Source organism: Meles meles, chromosome 4 (assembly GCF_922984935.1).
Source record: "Meles meles chromosome 4, mMelMel3.1 paternal haplotype, whole genome shotgun sequence".
Classification (NCBI taxonomy): Eukaryota; Metazoa; Chordata; class Mammalia; order Carnivora; family Mustelidae; genus Meles; species Meles meles.
Genome location: NC_060069.1, coordinates 31429134 through 31444578, shown reverse-complemented (window position 1 = coordinate 31444578; position 15445 = coordinate 31429134). Strand labels below are relative to the sequence as shown.

The 15445-nt window shown below is 42.3% G+C and overlaps 1 protein-coding gene across 2 annotated transcripts in view; it reads left to right on the top strand.

The window, feature by feature from the left end:
- Positions 1-8549: 8549 nt before the first annotated feature.
- EXOG (exo/endonuclease G) overlaps positions 8550-15445 on the top strand; it is a 43102-nt gene continuing 36206 nt past the window's right edge. For both annotated transcript variants that reach the window (XM_046002138.1, XM_046002137.1), the window contains exons 1-3: positions 8550-8715; positions 10570-10719; positions 14190-14329. In XM_046002138.1, the coding sequence (XP_045858094.1) occupies positions 8553-8715; positions 10570-10719; positions 14190-14329 (453 nt within the window). In that variant the 5' untranslated portion in view covers positions 8550-8552. The remainder of the gene's footprint in view (positions 8716-10569; positions 10720-14189; positions 14330-15445) is intronic.

The following is a 15445-nucleotide window of genomic DNA, read 5'->3' as shown; positions in this document are numbered from 1 at the left end:
GCCATGTAAAGTTCCCAGCACATACTGGTAATACAAGGGTTTGGTGGTTTTTAGCAATATGGTAAGCATATGTGTGTCATTGTTTGGAATTGGTACTAGAAGTCGAACAGCCAAGTGTCATTCCTCAGAACTTGGCTCAAAAGATGGGTATCTGAATTAGAGAGCATTTTCTTGTAGCTAACTCAGATTGATTGTCAGTCCCAGCTGTTTCAATAGCCTGTTGGGTTCTTAATGGTTTATCTTTGGCGAGATGGCCAGGCCCGGTTCACATTTTAGGGGCTCGCTAGACCACACCTTTCTAAGAAGCGCAGTGAATTAGCTCATCTGCTCTCCCAACCTCCCATCTAGGGTGAGCAGCCAGAAGGGAAAGAGGACAAGGTAGTTTTTTCTCCTCATTTGGGTGCCATGAATTCTTTAGTTAATGGGTGTTTATAAAAGCTGAACTAATAAATTAGTCAGTAGCTTCTAGGTGTTCACAGTAATGTTTTAGGTAAAGAAACAGGCCCAGTAATTCAGTTGATGAACTGTTTATCTTCTCAGTCTAGATTTCATGAATTCAGGGTTATATGCATAGTTGTTTAAGTAAGATTCCTGGTAGTTGATTTGTAACCAGCAGTCCACCTATGAATGTATCCCAAACCTTTAGAAGGCTTGGACAAGTTTTTTAAAGTAATGATTTAGTTTTGTAGCAAAAAGAAATTGAAGTTTAAAATGCCCCCCTTGGAAATTAATTCAGTTGACTCAGCTACATTTTAAGAACAGTGGGTCCATCAAATAAAAGTCCAAATTATCTAGAGGGATATTTTGAATATTTCTATTTTATACTAATTTGGGGTCCATTGTAAACTTTGGTTTGGACAAGATTTTGAATTTAAGCAATTTATCACTGTTTAAGTTTTACCAAGCTTTTAAATTTTTGTGACTGTATCTTCCGGGTTTGAAAGAAGCCGGACTTTTTGATTGTGGTACTCCACGTATCCCTGTAGTGCCAAAACCAGTGATCCTTTATTTGCTCCTATGGCAGCTTGTAGAGATCATACAAGTGGTTTCTCCTCATGAATTAAAATGCGTAGTCTCTAAATGCCAGTGTGTGGTGATGGGCCCTGTGCTGCCCATCCTATTTGGGAGGATCTTTGGACTGTCCAGGGCCTATGCAATTCTGAGAGCCACTGCACGCCCACCACAGGACTCCAGAGAAGTATGCCCTCGGGCATACACGTGTATGCAATGGATTATTCAAACATGGGCTCTCTGGGCATCTGTGGGAAAGTGTTACATTTATTTGCAAAGTTTACATTTTTGAGCTCACAGTTATGAAAAGTATGACCCATTATTAGCTAATGCTTTTTAGGCAGGTGAGGATGGGTTTTATTTTGTTTTGTTTTGTTTTAACAAATGGATACGTTCTGTCTTGAGTCCTGGGAATTTCTGCTGTTGGTTGGGCATGGGATCATTGTCTGTTTTCCCAATCACATTTGCATCGGAATGTTGTTAGGTAGCCTTGTAAATAAAAGAATAGGTTCTATAATAGAGATATGACACTTGAAATTTTACTTTAAAAAAATCTATAGCTCTACATATATATTTAGTTATATCACCTGACAGATTCTTCTGCACAGTGTGGAGATTGTTTTATACCACAGATTATTTTTATAAAGTCTAATGAGTTTGAATGAGAATGATTTTGTAATCAGAGTAAGGAGCTTTACCTTTCAGGATCAATGTACACTGGAGTGTGAGTGGTGTGGAGCTTCTACCTAGTGCTCCTATGGATTCTCGTGATACACTGGCAGATTGCAGGCCCTTTATGGGTCTCGTTTGGCCAGAACTCCACTTGCGGCTGGGTGGGACAGTGATGCCCTAGCTCCGCTCCCTACATATTGGGAGGCAAGGGGCTGGGGAACTGCGGTGTGTTTTACGTTTGTGCTTCCTCCTGAGACTTCTTCTGAACAAAGGGTTCTGAGGTTAGAAATGAGTTTGTGAGTTCCTGCCATAGGATGTAGTCGTATGAGGGTGTTTTGAGAAACAGAAATTATGCGGGAGTGTGGATTGGGGCGGGTTGGGATGATTAAGATTCAGGCCATATAAACATTTGAACTGAGAGATTGGTGATTTGAGGAATCCACAAAACTGAATTATCTAGGACCAAATTTTCCAGTTTTCAGGACAGAATTTCTGGTTGATGTATTATTCAGAAAAGGAGGGGGTGTGTGGACACAGTGATCAGGTGAAATGGTGAGCTGTCGGGCACATTGTGTCTGCTCTGGTCAGGGTCTCTTGGACGTGAGAGTGCTTGGGGGCAGCTCCCTGCTTTCATGTAGCGAGTCACAACTGGGAGCCCTCTGAGGAAGCTCAGAGCCCCATACCAGAGAGCATCTTCCAGCCATCACATAGCCCTTCCTGCTCTTCTGCAAAGGTCAGCATGGCCGCCAGGGGATGGGAGGTGGTCTTCATGTTAGCCTTTTTATTTTGGGGTGGAGAGTGGATGGTTATTTGGGTGAGCCTTTTGGATGGGGACACAGGGAAGGTGAATAATGAAGCTCATTCTCTGTATTGTCATTGTCAGTCCTGAGGCCCAGCTGAATACCTGTCCTCCGGCCCAGGCTGCTGCACCCAGAAGTACACTGGTTGGGATGGTTTTGTCAGGAGAATCCCTGATGTGTCGTTTTAAGCCAGCTGTGCTTTTTATTCAGTCTGGTTCATAGTGAAGTTTTACACTGTACCCCTTTTATACTTGGAGTAAATTTAGTTTCAGCAGGTCTAGTAGCAGTCCAGGAACTAACCCGTCGTTCCTTTCCCTGCTCCTTGTGTGAGAACGTTTCTCTGCTCTCCAGCCACGTGTCTTGGAATGTAATTCTGTTGTGCCTTTGTTTTTGTCACCTGCCTCCCCTCAAAAGCAACTGCTGTAAGCTTTTTTCTACTGGTCTTTTCTAGCCCGAAACCCCACCTTTTTCCTTTCTCCCAGCTGTAATTTCTGGATGCAGTTCTGTGCTCCAGGTATTTGAAGAACCAGTTACCTCAGACCTCATGTTGAACCATGTCACCATCTGGGTCCTCTCGATACTGCAGGCTTGTAACATACACACACAGGAACCCTGCCGAGTATGGGCACTTACTTGTTTTAAAGTTAAACTCTTCCCAAGGACTGAGAAAGGGGCTTCTGGCAAGCTCTTCACTGCACTGTGGTGGGATGGGTCTAGAGTGTCATCTGAACGGTGCTTCCTGGGTTCCTCTTTGAATTCTGCCATTTTCAGTATTCTCGTGTCTGAATAGGTAAAGTGATTCAGTTGGCTGGTCTTGCACACAAATTAGTTCCGAAGACGAGCTCTTTGTAATACATTTCCAGTCATTAAAACTCAAATGTAGAACATTCCTTTAAATGGCAGGATTAAAAAAAACCCACCATTCACCACTGTGCATTTTGGGAAGACGTCTGTAGCATATGTTGCTGTGAAATTAGGCCTTGCGGGATATGGCTGTTTGTCATTTTGATGTATTTTAAATAAATATATATATATATTTTTAAAGAGCCTTTTTTACCAATTCAAAAAGTTTAATTAACCAGCAGTCACCACATCTGAATTTTTGTCTCTGGGGCATAGATGACAGACCAAGATTGAAAGTGGTAACTCAGCTGTATGAGCATGGGCTGCCTGCCTCGGCTGTCCTGCTGATCATGGAATGCCAAGGTCAGTGTGTTCCCAGTGGGTTCTGATCAGCCCTCGAAGTGTTTGATCTCTGCCCTGTTCAGTGGACTGTTGACTTCAGTCCCTGCAAGTGCTTTAGCCCAAGTGGGGTTTTCTCAGAGCACTGCCACAAGCTAAGTGTATGTTTAGCCAAATAATTTCTCCATTAAGGGAAAAATGCGCTCATTCAAATGTTACCAGCAACGACAGAGAAGAGAGTAGGAAATATTAGGCAACACTGGGGTTTTGATTTGGAAAGTGTCCAAGTCACTGTCAAAGGCTGTCTGAGAGCCAGTGATCATATAGAGATTCTTAGGAGACCTCATCTGGAAGTATTAAGACCTCCTGTGAGTTGGAGGGATTGTTAAAATGCCAGCAGCTCCCCCCCCACCACCACTTTTTTCTAGAATTCTGTAAAAATGCAAAGAACATTGAGTGGTACTTAAGAATTGAGGGTGAGGGTTACCGCAGAATAGAAGCGTACTTGTAGATTTCAGTTCCATGCCACAAATCCACACAATGCCATTTTTCAACTGTACAAAAGAATCTGCTTATGAATTTGACATGATCTTAGTGGTAGCGTCAAAAGGCCGAATTTTTCACCTGTTAATATTTTTCCACATTTGTCCTTAAATCTGAGTAACTTTACAGTACTGTAAATTTAACTTATACATTGAGTTTGATGTCAATTCTTGTGAAAAGAGCTTCTCCATGTAACAGACACACAGTTAAAGAACACAGCAGAATACAAAATTTGCAGGACCAATTTTGGAACCAACAGAAACTGTCACCTCTCATTTGCCATCTTTATGTATCAGTTTTACCAGCTACTTCTAAATTTGTACATTACGTGTAAGGAAAAGAAGGAAACCCCTAAGGCTTGTCTAACTTAGTGGAGAATGTGTGTGTCGGGTTTAGGATGGATAGCGAAGTCTTACTGAGCTGTGTTATCTAACTTGTATATAACAATTGTAATTAAAAGTCTGGATTCACCTGTTTCTTGCGGTTTAAAGCAATGAGTAATTACAAACTCTGGAAATGTGACTAGTATATGACTTAAGGCTGTAGAAGTGAGGAAGCTCTTCAAGTGCTAAAAATAAAGACTTCTGGTTTTTGGCTCAAATTCAGTAAGTACTGTTTGTATACCAGGATATGTGAGATGTAAATGTAATAGGTCACTTTTCACCCTTGTAGCTATAAAATAAAAATTTTGTAGAACAGAAATAGCTTGTACTACTGAATTAACAAAAGTTATACTAAAGTATCATGTTAAAAAAACATACACACACATACACACACACACACACACAGAGTTAAGCGTGTTGCTGTTACCCTGTCTGGATTTGAAGTGTGCTGATTTATATAACACACACACACACACACACACGTATATATATTATATACATGCACACATCTAAAATGGCCTAAAGCAGACATCCATGTAATTACAGTTGTAAAATGAAGACATTTTGGAAAGAACATTGTATCATAGTTCATTCATTTGCAGTGGATCTTTGTTCCTTTTTACTGTGGTAATTTTAGAAATGAGTGTCAAGTTTGAAATTAGATCTGCTAAGTTGGGGTTTTGCTGCTTGAACTCTGCACTGGGTCCTCAAATAAACCGATGTGAATGTAGTTTTTTCCCCCTGTGTGAAGAAGCAGCCACACCCCAATGGAATAGGAGGAAAAATCTAGAGCTATTTCAAGTTTTATCTTTTTGTATATGAAAATAAAATAATAATAATAAAACTACCCTGTGTGTCTCTTAATCACGTGGCGGGGGATTGAGGTTTCTTTTCATGGGAATTAGAAATCGCTCTCTCACTTACAGGGCTGACTCTCGAACACCCCTGTGAGTTCCTGCTTGGTACACATGGAGTTGTTAACGGTTGAGTGCCTAGTCCACCATGGTCCTGTGGTACTGGGGCTCAGCGCAGCTCTTCATTTCTTCCCTTCAGAAGCTCAGACCTAGTTGGAAACACGGGGTTTCTCCTAAATGGACTGTCCTGGAACTTGGGGTAAGTTCCTGCAGGGTAGGGGTATATGTTCCAAATCTCGAAGATTCCTGTACCTCCCTCCCTGACCCCCAGCCCTATACTTTGCAGACAACCCTGAGTAATATATTTTTTAAAGATTTTATTTATTTGACACATAGGCAGAGATCACAAGTAGGCAGACAGGCAGGCAGGAGGGGGGGAAGCAGGCTCCCTGCTGAGCAGAGAGCCTGACGCGGGGCTCCATCCCAGTACCCTAAGATCATGACCTGAACCGAAGGCAGAGGCTTAACCCATTGAGCCACCCAGGTGCTCCCTGAGTAATATTTTTTTAAGTGGAGTAGAGAAGCCCGGAAAGTAAGTTTTATTCAGGACTACTGCAGAATACAGGCTCTTGTCATTTCTAAGCATGGCTGAGTATCAGGGCCACTCATAAAAAAACAGTTTATGGGGCACCACCCCAGATCTGAATCAACAAAGCCTGGTCTCATGTTTAGGAATTCCTGACTTACCTCACTAGGTGAAAAGATGGTTCCCTGTTAATGAAATAATGAGTTTCTATGGCCTAACAAACCCATAAAGCCCCAGAAATCACTGCTTCCTGCAGTAACAGATTTTTTTGGCCCGTGACTTATATTTGCCAAGTGGAGAAATACCAGTTTTGGATCCTTCTGGCATGGTTAATGCCTTTTTCTTCATGCTTTAATATGAGAATTAAACAAACCTGTTTGGAACTCTTAGAGAACGATTTTTGACTTAGGGACCCTTTATTTAGGGACCAGTGGTCACAGCTTATGGCGCATTTTGCTCTCTCAGATTTAGACTGTTCACCTTTTGTTACTGAGTGCCCCTAATGATAAGTGCAGAGAAGGAAAGGAAGGCTAACATTATTGAAAGAGGATTTTAGAACTAGAAATGCTGGAAGGTTGGACCAGAGAGGTCATTATGGTCACACTTTTCCCTCAGCAAAGGAATTGGTTCATCAAAGAAAGAAGCTGATTTTAGAAAAACAGGCTTGCTCAAGTGAGCAAGTAGAAGAGGGTTCAGGGGCCATTAAATCTGCCCTCCCATCCCTTCCCTTAAATCTCACGTACCCTTGTGGAACACTATGGATGCCTCCCCCCCCCCCCCCATTACAGTTTAGAAACTACTGGTCCAATTCCTTCACTGGCGAGGGACGTACCCTACCTGAAGTCAGGCAGCCCTTACTTGCAGTTCTTGACATCTTGGGGCTAAGTGTGGGGTTTACTGTTGTGTCCAAGTACAGGGTCTGGATGAGGAAGTCACCTACCATTTATCTCTCATTCTGGTGTTCTAACACAGCACACGGCACTTAGGAGGGCCTTGAGAAATAAATCTCTCTTAAGTGAATGAATGTATTAGTAAATTCTGTAAATTGAAACTTACAGATGTACCAGTGTTGTCTGGTTGTATTTGTCGGGACTCTTGGTTGCAAATGACAGAAACCATTAAACAAAAAGGGTTTTACTGGAAGGATCCTGGGGCAACCAAGCTTTGAGTAAAGGCAAGCTGTGGAGGGGTTTCAGGAGCCTTGGCAGCTGGGATCACAACATTGCAGCGCTAGCCCTTCACTTATGTCTCAGCATTTCCTCCACTGTTGCTCAGTGCAAGATGCGTCTGATCCTTTGTCCACTTAGCAGGAAACAAAGCTACAGATAGTGCCAGAGTTTCCTATGTCACAGCTTTGCCACCTAGAGAGACTTCCAGATCCACAGTCCCTGGAAAGATTCCAGTTGACCTAGTTTCACCAATTAGGGTCAGAGGTACAGGGGATTATACAGAATGACTTTAAAATAGGTATTCCTGGGAAGGGGTGTGGACCCATGTAGCAATCAAAACAACACTGACACTTTGGCTGGCTGTTAGAAAACCCTCCTGTTTAAGCCCACCTGGGTGCTGCAAAATGAACAAAATCCATTGGGTGGGAGTGCCTAAAACATACCCTTACTCTGTCGGCAGGCATCCAGCAGTCTGAAGTTTATATTCCATCAAGATAAAATAGGATGAAGGAAAAATCGCTAACACTACAGAGCACTTAATGACATGCGCCAGATTCTTCCCTAAATGCTTTACGTGGTAACCTTTAATCCTCACAAGAAACCTCGGGTCTAATCATCTTCATCATAATAACATTGTTTATATAAATGTATAAATAATATTTATTGTATACTTTTCATATACGATACCGTTACCATTATTCTCATCTAAAAAAGGAGGAGACAGGAGCCCTGAAAAGTGAAGTACCACACCCAAAGAGGAAAGTGGGTGAGCGGCCATCCAAACCCCTGCACTGTGATTGAGGGTCCTAAGCCACCATGGAGTACTGTCTTGTCAAGACACTCCTAAGAGGTACAAAGCAATTAGAAGTTAGGACTTCTAGAGTTCGACTTCAAAGCCAGGTGTCGTGAAGACGTCTAATATGGCATACGTTTTGGGCTCAGACCTGAATTGGAATGGAGGCCCCGAGGTCTTACCCTAACCGTGTGCAAATGGCTTATTCACCTATCAAGTGGCACTGAAGATACACACCACTGCGCCCTCAAGACGTCATGCATCCCACCCATCACCAGATCAAGGGGACCAGGGGTGGAGCGACGATGGGCCGGTCGCGGGGGGTGAGGCGGTTAGAGATTCACCTGCGCCTCCAGATTTGTCACCACGGGGCTCCCGAGGCCCTCAGCGGGGTGGGTGTGCGCCTGAGCTCTGCACATCCTGTGGCTCCACAGAAGCTTGGTGCCAGGCGACTCCAGGTTGCGCATGCGTGTCGCGGTCCCGCGGTTGCGATTGGCTTTCAGGCGTCAGACCTAGTGTGCGCACGCGCGACTACAAAAGGTAAGGTGCTCTGGATAAGATGGCTGCCAAAAGTTTCGCTTCCCGCCTCAGAGGCTCTGGGCGCTTTTTGAGTGTCTTCGTGGCGGGAGGTGTGGTGGGCGCCGCGGGAGGCGGGTTCACGGCCATGCAGTTGTTCCGGAGTCAGGGCGCTGAGGCAGCGTTGGCAGCAAGGGAGCCCGACGGTAAGTCCGTAGGCCTCTTCCCTGGCCCGGGTTTTGGGCAGGATTCCGGTCTTCGGCATGAATCGTAATCCGCTATCCGCGGCTTTTCTCGCTTTGCGGGCCCCGAGCCGGGGGTCTCGGGTTTTCAGCCTTTCTAGTCTTCCCATCCGGCCTCCCCACTCCACCGGAGGCCTCGCCTGCCTCTTTCGCATACTTCTCCATCTTCATTTTCTCGTCTTCTACCCCCGAAGCAAGTTGCCACAGGTACGTTTTAATGTTTGTGACCTCCTTTAGGTCGTTAGCTCCGTAACAGCTCGGACTATGTTTTGTTCCCCACCGCATATACAGTCCAGCACCTGGTGCTTAGTTGACAGTAAGCGTGGAAGAGCGAATACATTAACACCTGGTTTTAGCAGATTCGTTAATTGTGCTCGTTTTGTCTTCGTTCAAACGAAGGGTGCCCGCATTAACCCTAAAAAGAAATCTGTCACGTTATCTTATCAGCAAAAAAGTGGGCTTCTTTCGGAAGAGTAGAGAATTAGTAGTCCAGGACAGGCAAGCCGTGGCAAAACCGTAGGCAAGTCCGGCAGCCAAAGGAGAGGAACTTCACGGAGAAGACTGAGGAAATTGGGACGGTTGTTTTGGAAAGTCCATTGGAGAAAGGCACCGGTTCAGGGTGATGAGTTTCTCATTGGCTGAGTTGCATGGGTCGTCAGCTTCTTGTAGGGGTTGCACTGTCAGGCTTTCCCTGTTGGGGGCCTGTAGTTGAGAGTTCTTTCCTCTTGACAATTCTTCTGTCAGGGTCTGTAATTGACAGTTTTCCTGTAATTGAGATGGGGTCGAATGGCTTCCCCTTCCAGCCTCCCCTTCTAGCAACAGAGTCCACTTTCCTGAGGTTTCCCTTTATTACTTTTCACACCTGCTAGCCCTTCTTCAAAGGATATAAATCCTCAGGCTTACCAGGGGTAGCTCATGTTTAACAGTGAAAATGAACTCATGCTCATTTTTTACACTTTCCCTGACATGCTGATTTAACTTGCGCCTTGTACTTGGCATTTTAGCAAGAGAACTATTGCGGTAGGTCGAAGACCTGGAGAAGGCATCAAGAGAGGGTTATTTTGAGACAGAGTCCTTGTTAAATGTGTGCTTAGTTTCTCCCAGTAGGAGAAATAAGACAAGTTTTACCACTGTCTGGCTGCAGTGCACATCTCTGCTTCAGTTCCAGAACAATGGATGATAGTCTTTTAAGATGTTTATAAAAGGCTGTTTTTGTCCCCATGCTAACTCTTATCCTGTAATGAAGAAGTACGCTTTCTCCCATTAAATCATATTAGTGGCTAGTAATGACTTGTTTTTCCTTTGCTGCTTTTGTATACATGGTACTTTATGGGACAGAGATTTGGACATTTGATGTGAAAGACCAGTAAGATCAGGTCCTATTTAAAAGTTAGTGAGGGGGCGCCTGGGTGGCTCAATGGGTTAAAGCCTCTGCCTTTGGCTCAGGTCATGGTCCCAGGGTCCTGGCATCCAGCCCCGTGTCGTCCGGGCTTTCTGCTCAGCAGGGAGCCTGCTTCCCCCTCTCTCTCTGCCTGCCTGTCTGCCTACTTGTGATCTCTGTCTGTCAAACATATAAATAAAATCTTTAAAAGTTAGTGAGATAGCTGCAGTTTATCTTGTTAAAACTATAGGACTGATTATAGGCAAAGCCTACTGTCTCTTTTCTCTTCGTTGGAAATAATTGCAAAATGAGATCTGGTTGATTAGACCTTTGAGTCAGTCCTTTGTAAGTCTCACTGCTCTCCCTTATAATTTCTTGTTCCTAGTAAGAATTACTAATTATTTGTTATTTTCCCCCCTCCCTCCTTGCATTTTTAGGTTCTGCAGAAAAGGCTCTCTTGGAACAATATGGAGTCCCTTTAACTGGAACAGAGACTAGGCATTACACTAATCATGCCTTGTCTTATGATCAGTCAAAGCGGGTGCCTAGATGGGTTCTTGAACATATATCCAAAAGCAAGATAATGGGTAGGTGGTTAGAAGTAAAGGCATTGATGAAAGGTGTTTCCAAATTTAGAACAAGGAGGATTATTGATTCAACCTTTTTCACATTACAACACATTTAGAAAACGATGATGTTTGTATGAAGCACTTAGATAATTGGACCTACCTGGTCTCCAGTGAGCTCCAGACCCTTCCCAGCTTTCTAAGGGGCTGAGAGGATCAGTATCTTGACATATGAGTTGGAGGCTCTGTCAGTATTGCTACAACTAGCACTATTCGTGCATTATCTCCACAAATACTTTGAAAGTGCCTACCATATGTCTGACACTGTGCTGAGCCTTGGGATCAGAGCATATGGTCTCTCATTCTTGGCACTTTGAGTTAATGTTGGGGAATGAACTGCCCTATCAAACAAATAATCATGAATGTGTAATTATTATTGGTAATAACTGATCTGAAGGACAAGTGATTGTAGGTTGGGTTAGTATAAATAAGGAACAGTAAAGAATGTGATGAGCAGTGATGTAGGAGAACCTGATTTTGATTAGCAAGGTTTCTCCAAGAAAGTGGCTTGGAGCTAGATGCTGTTACCTAGACAGTGGAGTGTCTAGGTAACATGTTGTGTCTAGTGGAGTGGGATGGTCCATGGATTGTGGACAGGTGCATTCCAGACAGAAAGAAAAGCACCGGTGCATCTTTGAAGGCCCCAGTGTGAAGAGTTTTGTTCCTTTAGGGAACTAAAAGGCCAGAGTAGCTGGAGCAAGGGAGAACATATGAAATGAAATTGGAGAGGTAGGTGGGCATGTAAGTCTGCTCATGGTTTAAAAAAAAATTTTTTTTTTAAATGTCTTGGTGGATTCCTATAATTAAGATGACCAGACCTTGATATTTAATGTTAAATTGGTTTCTATATAGATTATTCTAGTTTATACTCTCCACTGTTAACTGCTTGTCCTGTCTTCCACTCATAATGAACATTACCAATTTAATAGCTGATTTTATTTTCGTTTATTGGATACCAGTGAAGATAAATATTTTGTGAATTCTTTCTTTATGAGTTATTTTTACCATTTTCAGTTGGGATATTGTTTTTTGAATTGATTTGGGGAGTTCTTTATGTGTTAGGGTATGTTACCTTTTGTCATAGTTGTTTTATTCATATTTTATTTGCCTTTTAATTTGTTGTAAGGCCCACACATTATTTCTCCTTGCTTTAAGTACATGCTCTGTTTATGTATATTAAAATGCTGATGTTTAAATGAGTATGTGCCTTCCTAGGGTCAAACCAACCAGCAGAGTAGCAGGAACCTTAGGCTTTGCTTGCTGCTAGAAGGAGACTGATGTAGTTGGAAACTTTATCATAGCAGTTGAGAGTTAAGTATAAATGTATATCAAGGGAAACTCATTTGATATAGTTTCAAGCCAATGAATCTCCTTTAATTGCAAAACTTTTCCCAAGATGTAAGGGATTTTGGCTTTACTAATTTTATCCTGCTCTTTAGAAAAGGCATATAAGAGGGGCGCCTGGGTGGCTCAGTGGATTAAGCCGCTGCCTTCGGCTCAGGTCATGATCTCAGGGTCCTGGGATCGAGTCCCACATCGGGCTCTCTGCTCCGCAAGGAGCCTGCTTCCTCCTCTCTCTCTGCCTGCCTCTCTGCCTACTTGTGATCTCTCTGTCAAATGAATAAATAAAATCTTAAAAAAAAAAAAAAAGAAAAGGCATATAAGAAAAATACCACATTTCACATTGTAATATGTAATTTGATGGGTAAAATAATACTATTTGAAAACAGGAAGCAGTATACTTATGATTTACTGGATATTAGTCTAAAGAGTCTTCTGTTTTCAGTAATGACAGACTAGATTACTCAGACTGACTCTCTGCTAAAAACAAGAAATGTTATTAGCAGACTGAGTGTCTGCTAAAAACAATAAGAGAGATGTAGGGGAAAAAAATTACTTAAAAAAAAAAAAAAGTTAGCATGATAGTGGTGAGTTGCCAAGCCGATATCTGGGGGAAAGCCAGAATCCAGAGAGATAAGGGCAGTCTTGGTAAACTATAGCAACATGCATTGGGTTTGATTCCACCTTTGTAGGGTGAGGGAGACTGAAGGTGAGACCTAGGGCTCACCCAGAGTAGATTGTTTTACATGACCCTCCCCATATTAGCCTGGAACCTCCAGAGGGCTGAGCCCTGGGGGAGGGCTCAGTATGGAAAGGGACCGTATGGGAGGTTATCTTGGCACTGAGCAGAAAAGGGTCAAAAGGAAAATAAAAAGCTTGTTTCAGAGAAGTGGTGGCCACAGACTGGCTATCATACCAACTTAACAGCTGGAAGTCATGGATCCTGTGCAGATCAAGCAAGGAAGCCCTGATCTTGGTTTAACACAGTTCTCCGCTGGCAGTGCTTCCAGGTAACCTGACAGAAACAAATTTACATCCATCTCAAGGAAGGCATCTTCATCCGAGGCCTTTGGAAATTCCCACAGATGAATTTTCAAGGGTGGTGAGCACCAGGCAAAGACAACCAGGCATGTAAGGAAGTGATCCAGTGGTAATGACATGCAAGAGAAGCTTACTAATAATTCTTCTGTTGTTTTGTTCTTTATGAAGTAGCTCTAAAAAACTCAGTATCCAATAATTTATTCTGGGTTTTGGGGTCTAATCATTTAAAATTTTCTGGCCAAATGAAATGACACTGGAATCGGTAACTTCATGGGTCTCCATTTTAAACTTTATTGAGTAGCAGTCTTAATATGTTCCATTTATCTCTATTATTTTTGTAATTTAACAAGATCTGGCCTAATGACAGTGGAAAATATAGTATTAGCGTTTGCTGATTGGTGTGGCAAACTCTTCTAAGGTGGGAAAATATAAATAAAATAGAGATTTTTTTTTTCCCTCTCCCATGTGGTACACAGATGCTTTGTTTCAGGAATTTCTGGATTGAGCTCATAACCTAAATGTTTGTTTTGTCATGGCTTAAGAGGCAGCAAGCAAGATACCAGAGACACTCTCCCCCTCCTCTAGGTTGTGGCTGCCCAGAACAAATTGTTTTGTGTCTATATATATCCATTATTTCAGTACATACAAACTTGTCAAATATAGTTGCACAAAATACAATACGTGAGGGTTTTTTTTTTTTTTTAAAGCAAGAGTTTATTTAGTAGGTAAGCTTTTTATATAGTTCAGCTATTTGGTCATTGTTTTACTTAAATACTATCTGGGGGATTATTTGCCTTTAATTTCAGAGACTAGAAACAGAAGTATATGAGGTAGCTACCCCATATGAAAAGCGTTCTTTCCTAGACTAGTCCTTGCTAAATTCAGATGAGGTATCTGAACTATCCCAGGAACTTGAGACATGCACGCAATCACTAAATACTAGCTGCTCAGAGAGATAGTAGCCAGCAGCAAACAGCTTGCCTTGCTTAGAGAATCTTGAGGGATATTTGTCCACTGATAACTTACCTATTTTGTGTGTTTTTCTTCAGGTGATGCCGACAGAAAACATTGTAAATTCAAGCCCGATCCGAACATTCCTCCAACCTTCAGTGCTTTCAACGAAGACTATGTTGGGAGTGGGTGGTCACGAGGACACATGGCTCCAGCAGGAGATAACAAATTTTCATCTGTAGGCATATTTTTTGGGTGGGATGGGAATGTGGTGCTGGATGTCTGTATACCATGGGACTTGGGTATTAAAAATAGAGGAGGCAAACCTTAATATTTGAGAATTTCTACACAGTTATTTTGTATTTTCCTTCCTGACTTTAATTCCTTTGTTTGAGGTGCCTCCTTAGCGCAGTAGGTAGCGCATCAGTCTCATAATTCCTTTGTTTGCTTAGGTAGTGAGACATTTCTTAAACAGGTTGAAAAAGTAAAACTAAATGCTATGTAAAAGAGAACTGGAGAGCTCTTAGGAGCTATTCATTCATTCATTCATTTATATTTTGAAAAATTTCAGATCTGTAGAAAAGTTGAGAGTATAGCAAAAACATTTTTAACGTAGAAAAATTGAAAAGATGGTACAGCAAACTTTTTTTCTTTTTAAGAGAGCAGAGGGAGAGAAGGAATCTTAAGCAGGCTTCACGGTCTGTGGTGTTCAGGATTGCTCGGGATATTGTATCATCTAAGAATGAGGATATTTGTATATATGACAGGAATATCATACCAAGAAGTGTGTATGTATATGTATTTTTGAAAATTTGTACAATAACATACAGTTCATACTCAGATTTGCCTCATTGTTGCAGTTGTGTTCTTTACAGCTTTTTTTGATCTGTGTTCAGTCATGAATCACATATTGTCTTTATAGCTTCCTTTACCTTAGGTTAAGTTCTCTGCCAAAAAAGGAGAGAAATGTCTTTTATGACATTTATTGCATCAGTTGTTGGTGATTATTGTCATTAAGATAGTGGTTTTTAATCTTAGATACTCACTATAATTACCTGGGGATGTTTTAAAAAAATCCCGATGCCCAAATCCAGAGTAGTTAAATCAGAAACTCTAGGGGGTGGAACATAGGCACCAATATTTTTTAAAGGTCCCTGGGTTATTGCAGTGTTGCATTCAAGGTTGAGAACCACTGCTTGAAGTGAAGTTTATTGATAGCATTCGTGGTTAATACAGGTCAGTGGAGGGGCGCCAGGGTGGCTCAGTTGGTCAAGCAACTGCCCTCAGCTCAGGCCATGATCCTGGAATCCCAGGATCGAGTCCTGCATCAGGCTTCCTGCTCAGCGGGGAGTCT